General features: G+C 45.6%; 2 protein-coding genes across 3 annotated transcripts in view; one reads left to right on the top strand and one right to left on the bottom strand.

The window, feature by feature from the left end:
* ASTN2 (astrotactin 2) overlaps nucleotides 1-14,425 on the top strand; it is a 728,537-nt gene that overhangs the window by 585,009 nt on the left and 129,103 nt on the right. The window lies entirely within an intron of this gene.
* TRIM32 (tripartite motif containing 32) lies at nucleotides 30-13,916 on the bottom strand. 2 transcript variants are annotated; one of them, XM_066580840.1, is made up of 2 exons: nucleotides 13,883-13,916; nucleotides 30-2,873 (listed from the first exon to the last, which is right to left on the bottom strand). In XM_066580840.1, the coding sequence occupies exon 2, from the start codon at nucleotides 2,865-2,867 to the stop codon at nucleotides 927-929; it is 1,941 nt and encodes a 646-aa protein (XP_066436937.1). In that variant the 5' UTR covers nucleotides 2,868-2,873; nucleotides 13,883-13,916; the 3' UTR covers nucleotides 30-926. The 2 variants fall into 2 exon arrangements, with proteins under 2 accessions (XP_066436937.1, XP_066436936.1); XM_066580839.1 differs by having other exon boundaries at nucleotides 13,792-13,894.

The raw sequence follows: 14,425 nt of genomic DNA, 5'->3' as shown, positions 1-14,425 counted from the left end.
CACGTTCACACATGAAACAACTCATTGGAAACGCAGAAAATAATTTACTAAACAACTTATTGGATCAGCATAAAAAATAATGACACACACAAGAGGGTTGCACAACCCAGACAGCAGTTTCCTGGTTACATCTTCACATGTACTATCATACAGAACATAACTTACAAACTAAGTCTTCCTAGAGGGTCCGAGTGAACATCGGATGCCACATGTGTTTTTACTTTTAAAAAATGATATTCCTCATTTCTTTAGGATATGATTCTTCTGGTTTTTTTGGCTTCGGAAAAAAAAAAAAAAAAAGGCAAACGCAATGTGGACCCAGCCCAACGCAGGTTCGTAACTGGAAAAAACCATGTTATACACATTACTTTCTATATACAGGAAAGTGCACCGAAGGCGTTCTCTGCATACCTTACATTGGATGCTAAATAATTGCCAAATTAGGAGTCAAAAATACTTTTAGAATCGAACCACTGAGTGGAAAATCCTGACACCAAGTATTCCTCCTTTATGCCTGGAACAAAAGGCAAGGCCACCGATCGACGTTTTAAGAGCTGCTCTTTTCCTCTGCGTTTGCAAGAGATGTTTTACCAGTCGATATAGAAAGAATAACATGATAAGAGCTGATATTGTAAACTAGCATATAATGTTGGAGCAATACCCCCTACAATAAAGGACAAGAATATTGATTTCTTACAGCGTTGACACCTGAAAGCCTCTACTATATGTTAAAAGCCTTATTTTTAGTGGTGTGAGCTGAATGCATTCTGCGTTCATTGGCGGTTACATGGTTCAATTTCTGTTCTTTTTGATTTGCGGTGAACTGGAAAATGACGGGTGGTGCATAGATTGCGGTTTCTTTTTAAAGTGCCTGAAAGCGTAGTAAAAGGTCTGTTAACAGCGCAAGGGATCTATTTCCGTTTATTTCAAGGTGAAGAATACCGGCGTGCATGGTAACTGTAAATTTTAATACAATGATCCCAACAATCCAGCACCAACAGCTGTCCCTTCGGAGTTATGGATACGCCAACAGGACAGGTCAAGCCCTCTTTAATTAGGACACTGTACCCTCCGCTTTTAGGAAAATGAAGAATTTCTTTCCGCCCACTGTCAGCTACAACCAAGTCTCCCCGGGCCCCGACGCACATTCCAGCAATACAACGAAAGTCCTCGTTCTCCGAGAAAAAGTGACTGATTTGACGACCCAGTTGGCCATCAGCTCCCACTGAGCCAATAGAAAAACCTCCTTCGAGATTATGCTCATACTGACGGTTTTCCAAGTTCAGTCCCAGTCCTTGGGTGAAGTATACAATGCCTTGCTGGTCACAAGTTACAAACTTTGGCCGCACAGCACTACAAAGCCGACTGTATTTGACGACACCGAGGCTTCGGTCTACGGTCAGACACCAAAGCTTTCCTCCTTCCACATCGGTTACAACGAACTGACCCGAAGGCATAGCAGCAATTCCCCATGGTTTGCTCAGTTGACTTCTGTGGCAGGCAATACAGTGTCCTTCCATTGTATATACTTTTACAGAGTTATCATAATTATCAGTCACACCTATTAGTCCGTGGCAGTTCATAGTTACCGATAACGGAATCAAGTTAGGAAGATCTGCACCAAGAAAGCTTAGCACGAAAGTATCAATTCCAGTAGGACTTCGTCTTATTTCTCTCAAGAAGCCTTTTCTGTTGAAAACCTGAATTCTGCAGTTACCTCTATCGGCGACAAGAACTTCCCCCAGTGCTGTAACATGGATACTGACGGGGAGATTAAACATTCCCGGCATATTACCCTTAGATCCCATCTTCCTTAGAAACTGACACTGTTGTAGGCTACACGCAGCATCTACAAGTTGGACTATGGGAGTTGATGTACAAGGTTGAACATGGCTCACATCTTCGGGCAATGTGTCTACATCATTGCTCATAGCTGTGGGAAACCCATCTGGGTCAGGATCATCTAAATTCACATTGTAAGGCTTCTTGACGACTTGACCAACCTGTACAGGACCAACATGCCCGACCTTAAGAAACTCTACATCTTGAAGTGTAAGGTTTTGTGGTAAATTAGCCAATAGGTTGGGTTCTTCTTCGTCAAGAGATTCTTCCAAAAGAGCTAAATCTGACTGTTTCATCTTTAGCAATAGGTAGTCACACCTTGACACAATCTGTACTTCGGCTATGTTGAGAAGGTAAGCTTGTTCATCCAACACCTGATTGTTTAATTTTTCTACCTCGTACAAAGAAGATGTAAAGTGCTTACGCGATCGAGCCAACTCCTCATGCACATTGATTTCCTCTTTACTGTAGTCTTGCATAACCAATTTATACTTGCACTTTACATGTGAGGAAAGACTATCTAGAGAGGATTTTCTCTTCTGTAAGTCCTGAATGGATTGTCTAAGACTAGTAAGCTTTTCTTGAAAGCTTTGCCGGCACTCATGCGCTGCATCGATCATCGAAAGTACAATGTGATCTGGAGGAGGATGTGCCTCCTGGCCGCACATTTCACAAATCAGTAAAGCACAATTTTTGCAGTACCTGCGTGGCAGCCTTTGGTTGCACATCTTGCACATTAACGCTGTGACAGTTTGGCCCAATTCTGTAGTATTCATGATTTTCAAAACAGTCAAGTTATCAGTCAACTGGGATGAATTTGTAATATGAGTTATCCGACTACAGAAAGGACAGCGCACTCCATTAATAGTAGTGGCTAAAAGCTTTTCAAGGCACTGTTTACATGAAGTGTGACCACATTGCAAGAGTTTCGGCCTCATCTGTTCCTCGGTGTATGTCTCCATACATATGGGGCACTCAAGCACTTCTCGAAGACCATCCACATTCACAGTTGTGGCGGAAGCCATGTTTTTCTGAGGGTAGAAAACAAAAATACTGTTTTTATATATCAGTTTCTAAAATAGCTTTAGTAATTGCTTTCAGTCAATAGATTTTAACAGTTAGGACTATCTCATATGAGCTTATTCTGTGGGCGCATCTCCCATGTACTGCTGCGTGCCAACAAATCGCTATACACTATCTAGGCGTGTATGTATGTGTAATACGCGCCAAGATAGAGCACATTGCTTTCTTTTTTGATTGTGCATTGTTGAAATGAATGTAGAGTTTACTACTGCGTAATGTCAGCAAAACCCGCGAGCGTAATATGCGGTAAACAACACTCATGTGAGAGCCATTAAGGCAATTGTAAGAGAACTGCTCATTAGAGATGAGCGAGCATACTCGTCCGAGCTTGATGCTCGTTCGAGTATTAGGGTGCTCGAGATGCTCGTTACTCGAGACGAGCACCACGCGGTACTCGTCTCGATTAAACGAGCACTGACCATTGAAAGCAATGGGCTGCCGGCGAGCACGGGATGAATTGTCGGGAAGGGCTTAAATATATAAGCCCTTCCCTGCAATTCATCCAGAAATGTGTAAAAAAAATATATAAATATAAATATATATATATTATATATATATATATATATTATATATATACATATACACATATACACTCACCTTGTCCCGGCAGAACGATGTTAGCCCATTGAATTCAATGGAGCCAGCAATACAGCCGGCTCCATTAAAAGCAATGGGCTGCCGGCGATCGCGGGATGAATTGTCGGGAAGGGGTTAAATATATAAGCCCTTCCCTGCAATTCATCCAGAAATGTGTAAAAATAAAAAATATATATATACTCACCTGGTCCCGGCAGACGGAGTTCAGCGCGGCCAGCGGCAGTCCTCCTGAACTGCTCTGAACAGCTGTGAGTAGTATTCAGCAGCCGGGGATTTAAAATCCCCGCCTGCTGAATGAGCTGCCTCTAATTGGTCACAGCGTGACCAATCAGAGGCAGATTCCACTCACACACCCATTCATGAATTTATGAATGGGTGAGTGACTGCTGCCTCTCATCTGATTGGTCCTGCTGAGCCAATCAGAGGCAGCAGTCACTCACCCATTCATAAATTCATGAATGGGTGTGTGAGTGGAATCTGCCTCTGATTGGTCACGCTGTGACCAATTAGAGGCAGCTCATTCAGCAGGTGGGGATTTTAAAGCCCCGGCTGCTGAATACTACTCACAGCTGTTCAGAGCAGTTCAGGAGGACTGCTGCTGGCCGCACTGAACTCCGTCTGCCGGGACCAGGTGAGTATATATATATTTTTTATTTTTACACATTTCTCGATGAATTGCAGGGAAGGGCTTATATATTTAACCCCTTCCCGACAATTCATCCCGCGATCGCCGGCAGCCCATTGCTTTCAATGGAGCCGGCTGTATTGCCGGCTCCATTGAATTCAATGGGCTAACATCGTTCCTCTCTGCCACAGCTGTTATAGCTGTGGCAGAGGAGAACGATCTTTATGCTGACAGTGCGGGGGGGGGGCGGGTCTCACTCTTGCCACTATTGTGGCTTAATAGTGGGTCCTGGGAACTTGAGATGCAGCCCAACATGTAGCCCCTCGCCTGCCCTATCCGTTTCTGTGTCGTTCCCATCACTTTCTTGAATTTCCCAGGTTTTCACAAATGAAAACCTTAGCGAGCATCGGCGATATACAAAAATGCTCGAGTCGCCCATTGACTTCAATGGGGTTCGTTACTCGAAACGAACTCTCGAGCATCACTGAAAGCATTTTGGTGCTCGCTCATCTCTACTGCTCATCAATGACTTAAAAAGGGTTTTCCAAGATTTTTTATTCCATCACTGCTGAGGCCTGGGATCGACTACAGCTTTCTTTGATGTTCTGCATCTAGACGGACTACAGCCTGTAAACCGACCCAGCGGGTAGAACAGGAGATGTATGGTCCCAGAGAGGCGAATAAGGCTCTTACTTTTTTCCATGGCACCCTCTTTAATAAAAATGATCTTGGAAAACCCCCTTAATCGTAGTCTATTAGGGGGAGTTCAATATTTCGAACTTCTGCAACAAATACAGTACAATGCAAAGCCGGCCATGCACAGGAGAATCAGCGGCACTGCAGCCATCAACATGTCAAACTAGCCTGCTAAAAAAATATTACAGGTGGACATATGCAAAATAGCAGGTGATCAGTCATATTTGGCCGATCATGCAATACACCTACGTTTTTAGTGCTGACCCATTGAAGCATAGCCTTCATAAGACCACTGAGGGTGCCTGGCACCAAGATATTAGCAACAGATGCTTTAAGTCCTGCAAGTTGTAAGGAGCATCCTCCGTAGGTAGGATTTGTTTTTCCAACACGTCCCACAGATTCTCCGTTGGATTGAGATCTGGGGAATTTGAAGGCCAAGTCAACGCCTTGAACTCTTTCTCATGTTCCTCAAACCATTCCTGAACTATTTTTACATTGTGGCAGGGTGGATTACCCTGCTAATACAGGAAGACACTCGGTCTGTACAATGTTTAGTTAGGTGGTAAACTAACACCCACATCAATGCCAGGACCCCCGATTTCCCAGCAGAACATTGCATAGAGCATCACACTGCCTTCTTCCCATAGTGCATCCTGCTGTCATCTCTTCCCCAGGTAAGTGACAAACACACCCAATTGCTCAGTTGATATAAAAGAAAGTGTGATTCATCAGAGCAGGCGACCTTCTTCCATTACTCCATGGTCCAGTTCTGATGCTCACATGCCAAGTGTAGACAGGGGTCAGCATGGGTACTCCAACTAGTCTGCAGCCACGCAACTCAAAACCCAACAAACTGAGATGTACTGTGTGTTCTGATACCTTTATATCATGGCCAACAGTAACATTTTCAGCAATGTGTCCTACAGAAGTGCTTCTGTATGATTGGATCAGACAGGATAGCCTTCTCTGCTCACATGCATCTAGCAGCCTTTAAAGGGGTTGTCCCGCGATAGCAAGTGGGGTTAAGCACTTCTGTATGGCCATATTAATGCACTTTGTAATATACATTGTGCATTAAATATTGGCCATACAGAAGTTATACACTTACCCCCTCCGGTGCTGGCGTCCCCGTCTCCATGGCGCCGACCAAAGCTGCCTTCTCCCTGGATTAGACGTGCTTGCGCTTTCTGTCCGGCTCCGGCGTGCTCGCGCCGCACAGGGCTTCTGCGCATGCGCAGAAGCCCTGTGCAGCGCGAGCACGCCGGAGTGGCCCCTTCAGCGCAAGCGCATCTAATCCAGGGAGAAGGCAGCTTTGGTCGGCGCCATGGAGACGGGGACGCCAGCACCGGAGGGGGTAAGTGTATAACTTCTGTATGGCCAATATTTAATGCACAATGTATATTACAAAGTGCATTAATATGGCCATACAGAAGTGCTTAACCCCACTTGCTGCCGCGAGACAACCCCTTTAATGCCTGTGATGCTGTTGCCAGTTTACAGGTTATCCTTCTATGGACTACTTTTGGTAGACAAGTGTTTTTGGAGATGCTCTAACGCAGTCATCTAGGCATCATAATTTAATGCCTGTGAAAGTCGCTCAGATCCTTACCACTGCTCATTTCTCCTACTTCAACTCCTCAACTTCAAGGTCTGACTGTTCACTTGCTGTCTAATATATCCCACCTTCTGATTTTTACTAAAATGGTCACTTTTAATGTTATGGCTGTGCATTTTGCTAAGGGATTATGTAGAAGGCACAACTGTTCTAGAGTTATGGAAGATAAATGTCATTGAAACGTACAATATTATGTAAAATAAAAGGCAAAAGGGGAAATAGCTCATGGTCCCTCACTATCTGGGGCTTTGAACTCCCAATTTCCTTCAGCACTTTCTAGACAAGTAAGTTTGAAAAGCTTTTAGGCCTTCTAATGCTACAAAAGTATTTAGGTCTATGTATTTTTTTATAGTCTCTCAACCTTTTCAGCCCTGGAGCACCCTTGGGAATTTTTTTTTACCGCAAAGCAAAAAGGAGGTGTGTTCAGGGGTGTGGTTATGGGCGTGGCTTATCACAAGCTATGATTTTTACCTGTGATATTCTGGGCACCTGGTGGCCTCTGGCGAGTGCTGGCCACTTTTGTGTCACCTGACCAGCAGTGCTGCACTGTCTAGAGGCCGCTGGGTGCCGGTACCAGAGGTAAGAAGCATCGGGTCTTCTGAAATCAGCTGATTTGGAGTTAAAATCCACACAAATTATGCATATTTTGCTGGTGGTACCAGAGTCTGCACGCTTGTTACTCTTAGGCCAACTTCACACGGGCGAGTGCGATACCAGGTTACTTCCTTACGGATGAGAGGCGTTTTTATATGAAAACCACCTTGCATGACTTTGGTGAAGTAGCGATCCTCTACTGCGGCGGTCAGCCGTGGCACAGGATCGTAGAGTATCTCTCATCTTCAATCGGAGAGCCCGCATTGAACTTGTGTGCACCCAGCACGTGGTGCAATGCTGCCGCCAGCCCCCTTGAAAACAATGGGTGATGTGAGGGCATGCGCAAAGATAGGACATGCTGTAATGTGGGGAGGGGAAAAAAAAAATTGCTCATGTGTATGACCCCAGTTTGGGGTTCATATTCATGTGAGATTTGCGCAAAAGTTTCACACGATTTTCTTGCCCGCGGATGAGTACTCGCTGCTCTCTGCAGGCGCTCGGGTCAGGTCCCGCGGCGAGAATTCTTGCTGCCGGATCCGACCTGGCCGTCTGCAGGCTGCCTTAGGGCTTCTTCATACAGGGTATTTTCACACCTGTGTTTGCAACGCACTGCACATGGAGAATAAAATGCAGCATGTCCTATTCTGGTCCAATTTGTAGGACATCAGTCACCTATTCAAGTCAACGGGTGTCCAAAAAAAAAAAGAAAAAAAAAAAAAGGGATGAGATCCGAGTTACATGAAGTTGCAGTCCTTCTGCCGGGGAATGCGGCATTGTAAAATGGGTGGAACGGGTCACATTGACGATTCAGCTCGAGTACCTACTTTAAATGGCTAATCTAGCAAACCTATTTGAGAATTCAAATCATGGAAAGCGGTGTGTGCGCTGACAATTTTAAAAACATGGAGGCAAAACTAATAGAGAGAAGCAATGCCTAGCTGCGTCTTAGCTAATCTCACAGTTGAACACTTACAGCTCGGCCCCGCCAGCAGCTCCCTGCGATAACAGCAATTTAGCGACATAATTTAAAGCTCAAAACAAGAGAGATCTATTGGCAGCCACAATATTCCTTCTCCGCTAACAGATAAATTGTTCACCTCGGGTCATGCTTTGGAAATGACGCGAGGAAACGTGTTAATATTGTAGGCGCTCTCCAGCTGTGGCATTACATGCTAGCCGTGCATCACTAATACGTGACCTGTTATGTCTGCTTGTTACTGCGACGCACCTGGAGCCTGGAATTAGCAATGTGTGCCGACGCCAACAATTCTGGCACTTCGCAGAAATTAATGACACGTTTTTGTATTCGGTAAACTGCTGGCGTGGCTGAAAAGAAGCTTCTCACGGAGTTTGTCAGTCTTACCTAAGCAGAAAGCATCCCCCCCCTCCCAGGAAGGCTCCGGTGTAGTAGGCAGCGTGCATGTCTACCTGCCTGAAATACACCTCGTTAACAGGCTGCTAACGGTTGCCTTTTTTTTCCCCCGGATGAAACAGTTATTTACCAAACTGTGCAGACATTTAGCAATTTAACCCCTTAGTGATGGAGCTTTTTTGCATTTTCGTTTTTTCCTCCCCCCTTTTAAAAAATTGTAACTCCTCTATTTATCCATTGACGTCGCTGTATGAGGGCTTGTTGTTTTTTGCGGGACGAGTTGTATTTTTAAATGGTGCTATTTAATGTACCATGTAATGTACTGAAAAACTTTTAAAAAAAACACGACATTCCGCCATCTTTCGGTGCGTCTTTTTTTTATGGCGCACAAACTGCAACAATAATGACCCGATAACTTTATTCTATGAGTCAGTACGATTACTACGATACCAAAGTTTTGTTTTGCTGTACTACTTTTTTTTTTTTAAAGATATATAATTTTTTAAAATTATTTTCTGTCTCCAGAGGGGGCGCCGTACGGGACCCTTGAACATCGGTCGGGGATTTCAATGCCGTTGACAGAATTGACAGCTACATTTAAAGGGTTAATAGCTGTAATCGGCCGAGCGGACGATTGCAGCTATTGCCCGCGGGTGTCAGCTGTAATAAACAGCTGACGCCCGGCGCTGTATGGAGGGAGACAGCAGCGCTATCTCCCTCCACACACGTTCTGCAATAGCAGGACGGAAAACCACTATGGGGCTGTCACTAAGGGGTTAAAAAGCAGAGTGGCGACGTCATTACCACCATCTATGTCCCCGGATTATTCACGTGAGCGATAGTCACACAACACACATGAATAGGAATTATAATCTTTTGAATGGATTTATTCACATAAGCAATTAAAAAAAAAAAAAAACGCAGCATGGTGCATTATTTTCGGTGGGACCTTAACCCTTTAAGACCAGGCTGTTTTTACCAAAAGGACCAGGGACTTTTTAGGGATTTTACCCATGTGGTGTTTTACTGCCCTCTTGTTTTTCCTCCCGCTACCAAAATTAATTTTGCTGTATTTCTTTCCCATGACATGGTGATTCTGCAGCCTGTGATTGGCCACAGTGGTCGCGTGCTAGTCTACCCGAAAGTCACCGCTGATGCCAGCACCGGCTGTCAGCTGCGTACTGTGGCTCCAGGAGAGGTAAGTATACCATGCTTTGTTATTTTAGGCACGGCTCAGTTGGAGGACGGGGTTGGTTTCAATGACAAACCCGTTTAAAGGGCCTGTGCCAGCAAGTACAGCTCTTTTCAGAATGATCAGCTGATTACTGGGCAATGCCACGACCAGCTAGATTTTCCTGCAGCAGCCACTACAGGTAAGATGTAGTATTACAGGACAGCTATTCGCATGAATGTAAGGACCAGGACAGTACTTATACAGTGGCTCTCCATTGCAGCCATAGAGAGGGGTCAGGGATACACCATTTTAATAAAATGACCCTACAATAAAATTAAAAACGCCATTTTTTATTTAACCCATTTAGGACCAGGCACTGTAAATTTACAGCACCTGGTCTGGGCTTAAAGCCCCGCCGTATGTAAAATTACGGCGGGGCTTTAAGCCTCCTGCTCTCCAATCAATCAGGCAGGACGGGCTGTCAGCTGTTATTGATAGCGGATATCCCGGAGGAGAAGGCAGGAGGGGTTTTTAACCCTTTCTGCCTTCTCCTTCCCCGAGTACACACTGTGTACTGAAAAGTGAAAGTGTAACTTTCACTATGGGAGCCCCGGGGGAGAGGGTGTCCCGTGCCTGCCGGGATTTCCTGCTACAGCAGAGCTGCAGGATCCCAAAAGACCCTGATTAGCTCTGCCAGTGACTAATGTCACTACAGTGGGAAGGTTTTTCCCTGTAACTGGGGCTCCTATGGATGCTCCAACTACAGTGGAAAAATGTCAAATAAAAAAACAAAAAAAAAAAACATGTGAATGTCCCCCAGAGGTTTTATATGACGTCTTGGGGAACATAGATAGTGAAAAACATAATTCCATGCATCAGTAAATAAAAATTACAGAATAAAACAATATATAAATAAGAAAGCAAATAACCCAAAGCAGATGCCAACCAAATCTTTTGCTGTAAACCGAAACCATACATACTATATATCAAAACATCTAAAACAAATAGAGGAACCCAATCCCGTACTTTACTTTAGTGTAAATATACTAATTAAAAAAAATAACTACAAATTTTAAATTTTTTTTTTAGCTTTTAACCCCCAATAAAACTAAAAAACAAAACAAAACAAAAAAGTCAGTGAAAAAGATATATATATATATATTTTTTTTTTTTAAATCGCCCTATATGTCACGGAAAAAAAATCTGCAAAAATAATTTTTGTAGCTAAAGAAAAAAAAAGGGCAGTAAAACCGCCATCTGGTGTTTTTTTCTCTCATCCATTATGTAACTGGCCGTGTTTATTTATTCCTGCAGTGTTTCTCCGCGGGGGATCTCATTTGGGTTTCTTTTCCTCTCAAAAAGTCAGTTTTTTAGTCAGTCCTGTGTGATGGACCCTACCACACAAGCTCTTGAGAGGGGGACACACATTCTGATCAGTTAGGGCTCCTGTCCACGGGTGACAGTGCGATGGCCAGATTATCGCCGCGAGTAACGCAGTGCGCATTGCTATGGAAAGTGCAGCCCCCTGTCCACGAGCGGAGAATCGCGGGACTCAAATCGCAGCATGCCACGAATCTCCGCGGTGAGCCTATCTGTCAGATAGGCTCACCGCAGAGAACTGCCAGTTCTCTCCCCTACTCCCCGGCTAGTGCTATTCCACCTCGCCCGTGGACAGGGGGCTTTACTGCTAATGAATAGAGGCTCCTGTCACACAGTTATAAGGAGATGATCGTTCAGCCTCCTGACTGTATACTTATGCTCCTTAGGTGACTATAGAAATAATTGCAATTACAGTGTCCTCTTTGCAGACAGAGATGGTACAGGCTCTAGCTGCTCATGTAATGTTGCGCTGATGCATCATGGAATTGATAGCAGAGAACAGTGAAAGAGAAAGCGGGGAGAATCCCATCAAGATCGTTCCTGATAAGCATCAGACATGAGGCTGCGCTGCATAAAAGTGACTGCAACACACATAGGTGGCTTCCAGTGTGTGAGGGGTGCAGCTATGGAAAAATGTGTCTTCACTGGAGTGGCCCTTTAAATATTAAAAAAAAAAAAAAAAATGATTTTAAACCACATTTCATGTGGCATGAAAAAAAGCATGCAAAAATAAGTCATGGGTCACAGAAAAACCTTTTTATTCAAAAAGTACTAGGGAATAAAAAGAAAAAATATATATAAATGTGATATAACCAAAATCATATCGCCCCATCGGATATAGATCATATAGTGGAGCAGATTTACCGCTCAGGCACAAACTGCGCAAAATAACAGTCTCACATGCCTCGTGCCACATTAATTTTGTTTTAGACAGCCAGACATTTGTTGCGGCTCGTCTGGGAAAGCGGTGCGGCTTGTGATAAACGGCGCTGCCTGAAGGCGACAACAGGAGCCCAAATTTCAGCTTAAACTAAGCCAACTGATAGTATAGAGGTGTCTAAAGATGCAGTACTCATATTGGCCAGCGTGGGTCACTGTAACACATCTGGCACAGTTTAAGACTGTCTAGCTTCTGTTTGCCCTGTCCAGCTATTGGGCAGATTTAGTAACTCTGCCCCATCCTTTATACTGAACAGAAAAATTAAAACAACGGCAGATTTCTACGCGGACGATATGCTGTCCTTAAAGGTACATCCGGGCGGAAAACCGCACACATATGCAATTCGCTTCCGTTGTGGATATCCGCTTGCGGAATCCAACCTACTTGTGTGAGCCCGGCTGAAATGCGTGAGCACACCTTTAAAAGACTGAGAAAAGGAAACCGTGTGAAACGGAGACCAAAGAGGTCTCCCGCCTGGTCACCCTGGAGTTCTCCCGCTATGTAGTGTTCTGCGTAGAAGATGGAAACCCGGGGCGAAACCGGCGCTGGACAGAAAAGCGTAATGTGGACGGTAAGGGTAGGACCTCAAGCCACTAGACATCTCAGACTCTGCGCTGCAAGGCTGGCAGCTGGGGAAACATATGGCGCAACGCGGATGAAGGCAAGGCCGCGCCACACAGGCGGCTCTTCTGATACGTCCCCGCTAGAAAAACGCTCTACTGGAGACTCCTCAGACGTAAGAAGCGTTGATAACGCGCGCTAAAACAAACGCCGGATGTTCTATTTTTGTTTGTTCAGCGCGTTTTCAGACACCACACCCACTGCAACGATGGGGTGCGCTAAAAATACCAGACCGTACAAAAATGCGTCATTTTACAAGCGCCTGCGTGAGGCCGGCCTCGGGCGCCAATCCCTCTTCTGCTGAGGTGAATTGCGTATTCTACAAACAGAAGAAAAATCGCAGCGCGCTCTATTCTGCCTCTATTCTTGGCAATGGAGGAGTCGGACACGCAGCCCACGCTGTGTACAGGCTGCGCGGACCTGCGGCGCGGGAAGTACAGAGAGGAAAAACAACGGACCTGCGCATGAGCGCCAACGAGCCGCCGCGGTCACGCACAATACATTATGTGCCGGACGCTGGGTGACTAGGTGGGCTCACTGACGAATATCCCTGCGGGCCCCTTGGTGTGAGCCCGGCCCACATGTGCGTTCACCCGGCCAAACTCGTATAAACGGAGGCCTCGCGTGTTCCTGGCGATTCGCAGCCTGCGCAGTGGATTCGTGCGAGTGAGAAAAAAAAAAACGTGCGAAATCCCATGGATTGCGCTTCTATGAATACCCAGCGAGTACGCAGCTTTCCTGCGGATTTACTCACGCCCGTTGGTTTCATTGCGCCATTACGGTGTGTCATACGCACTACGATCGGTCGCACTGCGGGGTTTTTTAACTCGCATGGAAAATCCGCAGCTGTGAACGCACCCATCGCAATCAATAGGCTATTCGCTCCGTGTTTCCGCTCATGTCAGTGAGCCTTACGGTACATCCGGCAACGACTACGACGGGTTTATGGCGTTCGCCCTCGGGCAGCGTCTGACCGATAACGCCGCGTACGGATTTACCGGCGCATCACTTCATTATAGGTCTTTTCGTTAAACCACCGCGTGATTTTTCTTGACTATGGCGCACGTTACGAGCGGAAGCTCTTCTCCGGCGCGGCCATTAACCCCTTACACTAATATATATATGGGATGAGCGCTGGCACTGCCCATATTATAGATGTACACATAGCTGTGGTCTGCCCACAGTGCCAGCAGAGGGTAAACACAAGTGCCGGTCGTCGTGCTGCCCATCAGACACGACGACATTCCATTACCTGCCGGTAAGCCCGCTGGCCCGCGGCTGCTGCACGTCCCGGTCACGTGACACCCCACCACCTACAGCACATAGCCGGACATGCAGCCTACCTGCAGCTGCTGCGCCACTCCCAGGGTAAAAGTATAACCGTGACGACACTTCCGCTTCAGCCGCAAAGCAGCATGGGAGATGTAGTTCTGAGCGGTAGCACGGGAGAAGCGGTGGGAATTAGTTGCGCTTTGAGCCCTCCCCCCCAGCAGCACTGAGGTTGCACGACTGATGCTCAGGCTGCTTGTAGATAGAGAAATGCTTCATCCGAACAGACCATGTCACAGTTGGCTGGTTTTCAGGCTGCCCAAAACTTTATAAAAGTAATAACCCAGAAAAACCCCTTTAACCCTTTCAAGATCAGCCACTTTTAGTTTTTTTCATCCTTGTCTTCCAACAGCCTTTAAGTTTTTTATTTTCCCATCAACCTAGCACACTATGGCTTTTTGTTTTCTGCAAGTTATATTTTGATTGGCATCATTTAAAGGGCCGCTCCAGTAAAAAAAAAACATTGTTTCATAGTTGCATCCCTCGCCTCATTGCTGTTACACTCCGGACATTTCACAGTCACTTCCCTGCAGTGCAGCCTCCTGTCTGATGCTTAT

Source organism: Eleutherodactylus coqui, chromosome 10 (assembly GCF_035609145.1).
Source record: "Eleutherodactylus coqui strain aEleCoq1 chromosome 10, aEleCoq1.hap1, whole genome shotgun sequence".
In the NCBI taxonomy this organism is placed as follows: Eukaryota; Metazoa; Chordata; class Amphibia; order Anura; family Eleutherodactylidae; genus Eleutherodactylus; species Eleutherodactylus coqui.
Note: the sequence above shows the minus strand (reverse complement) of the source record. Positions and strands in the feature narration are given on the sequence as shown.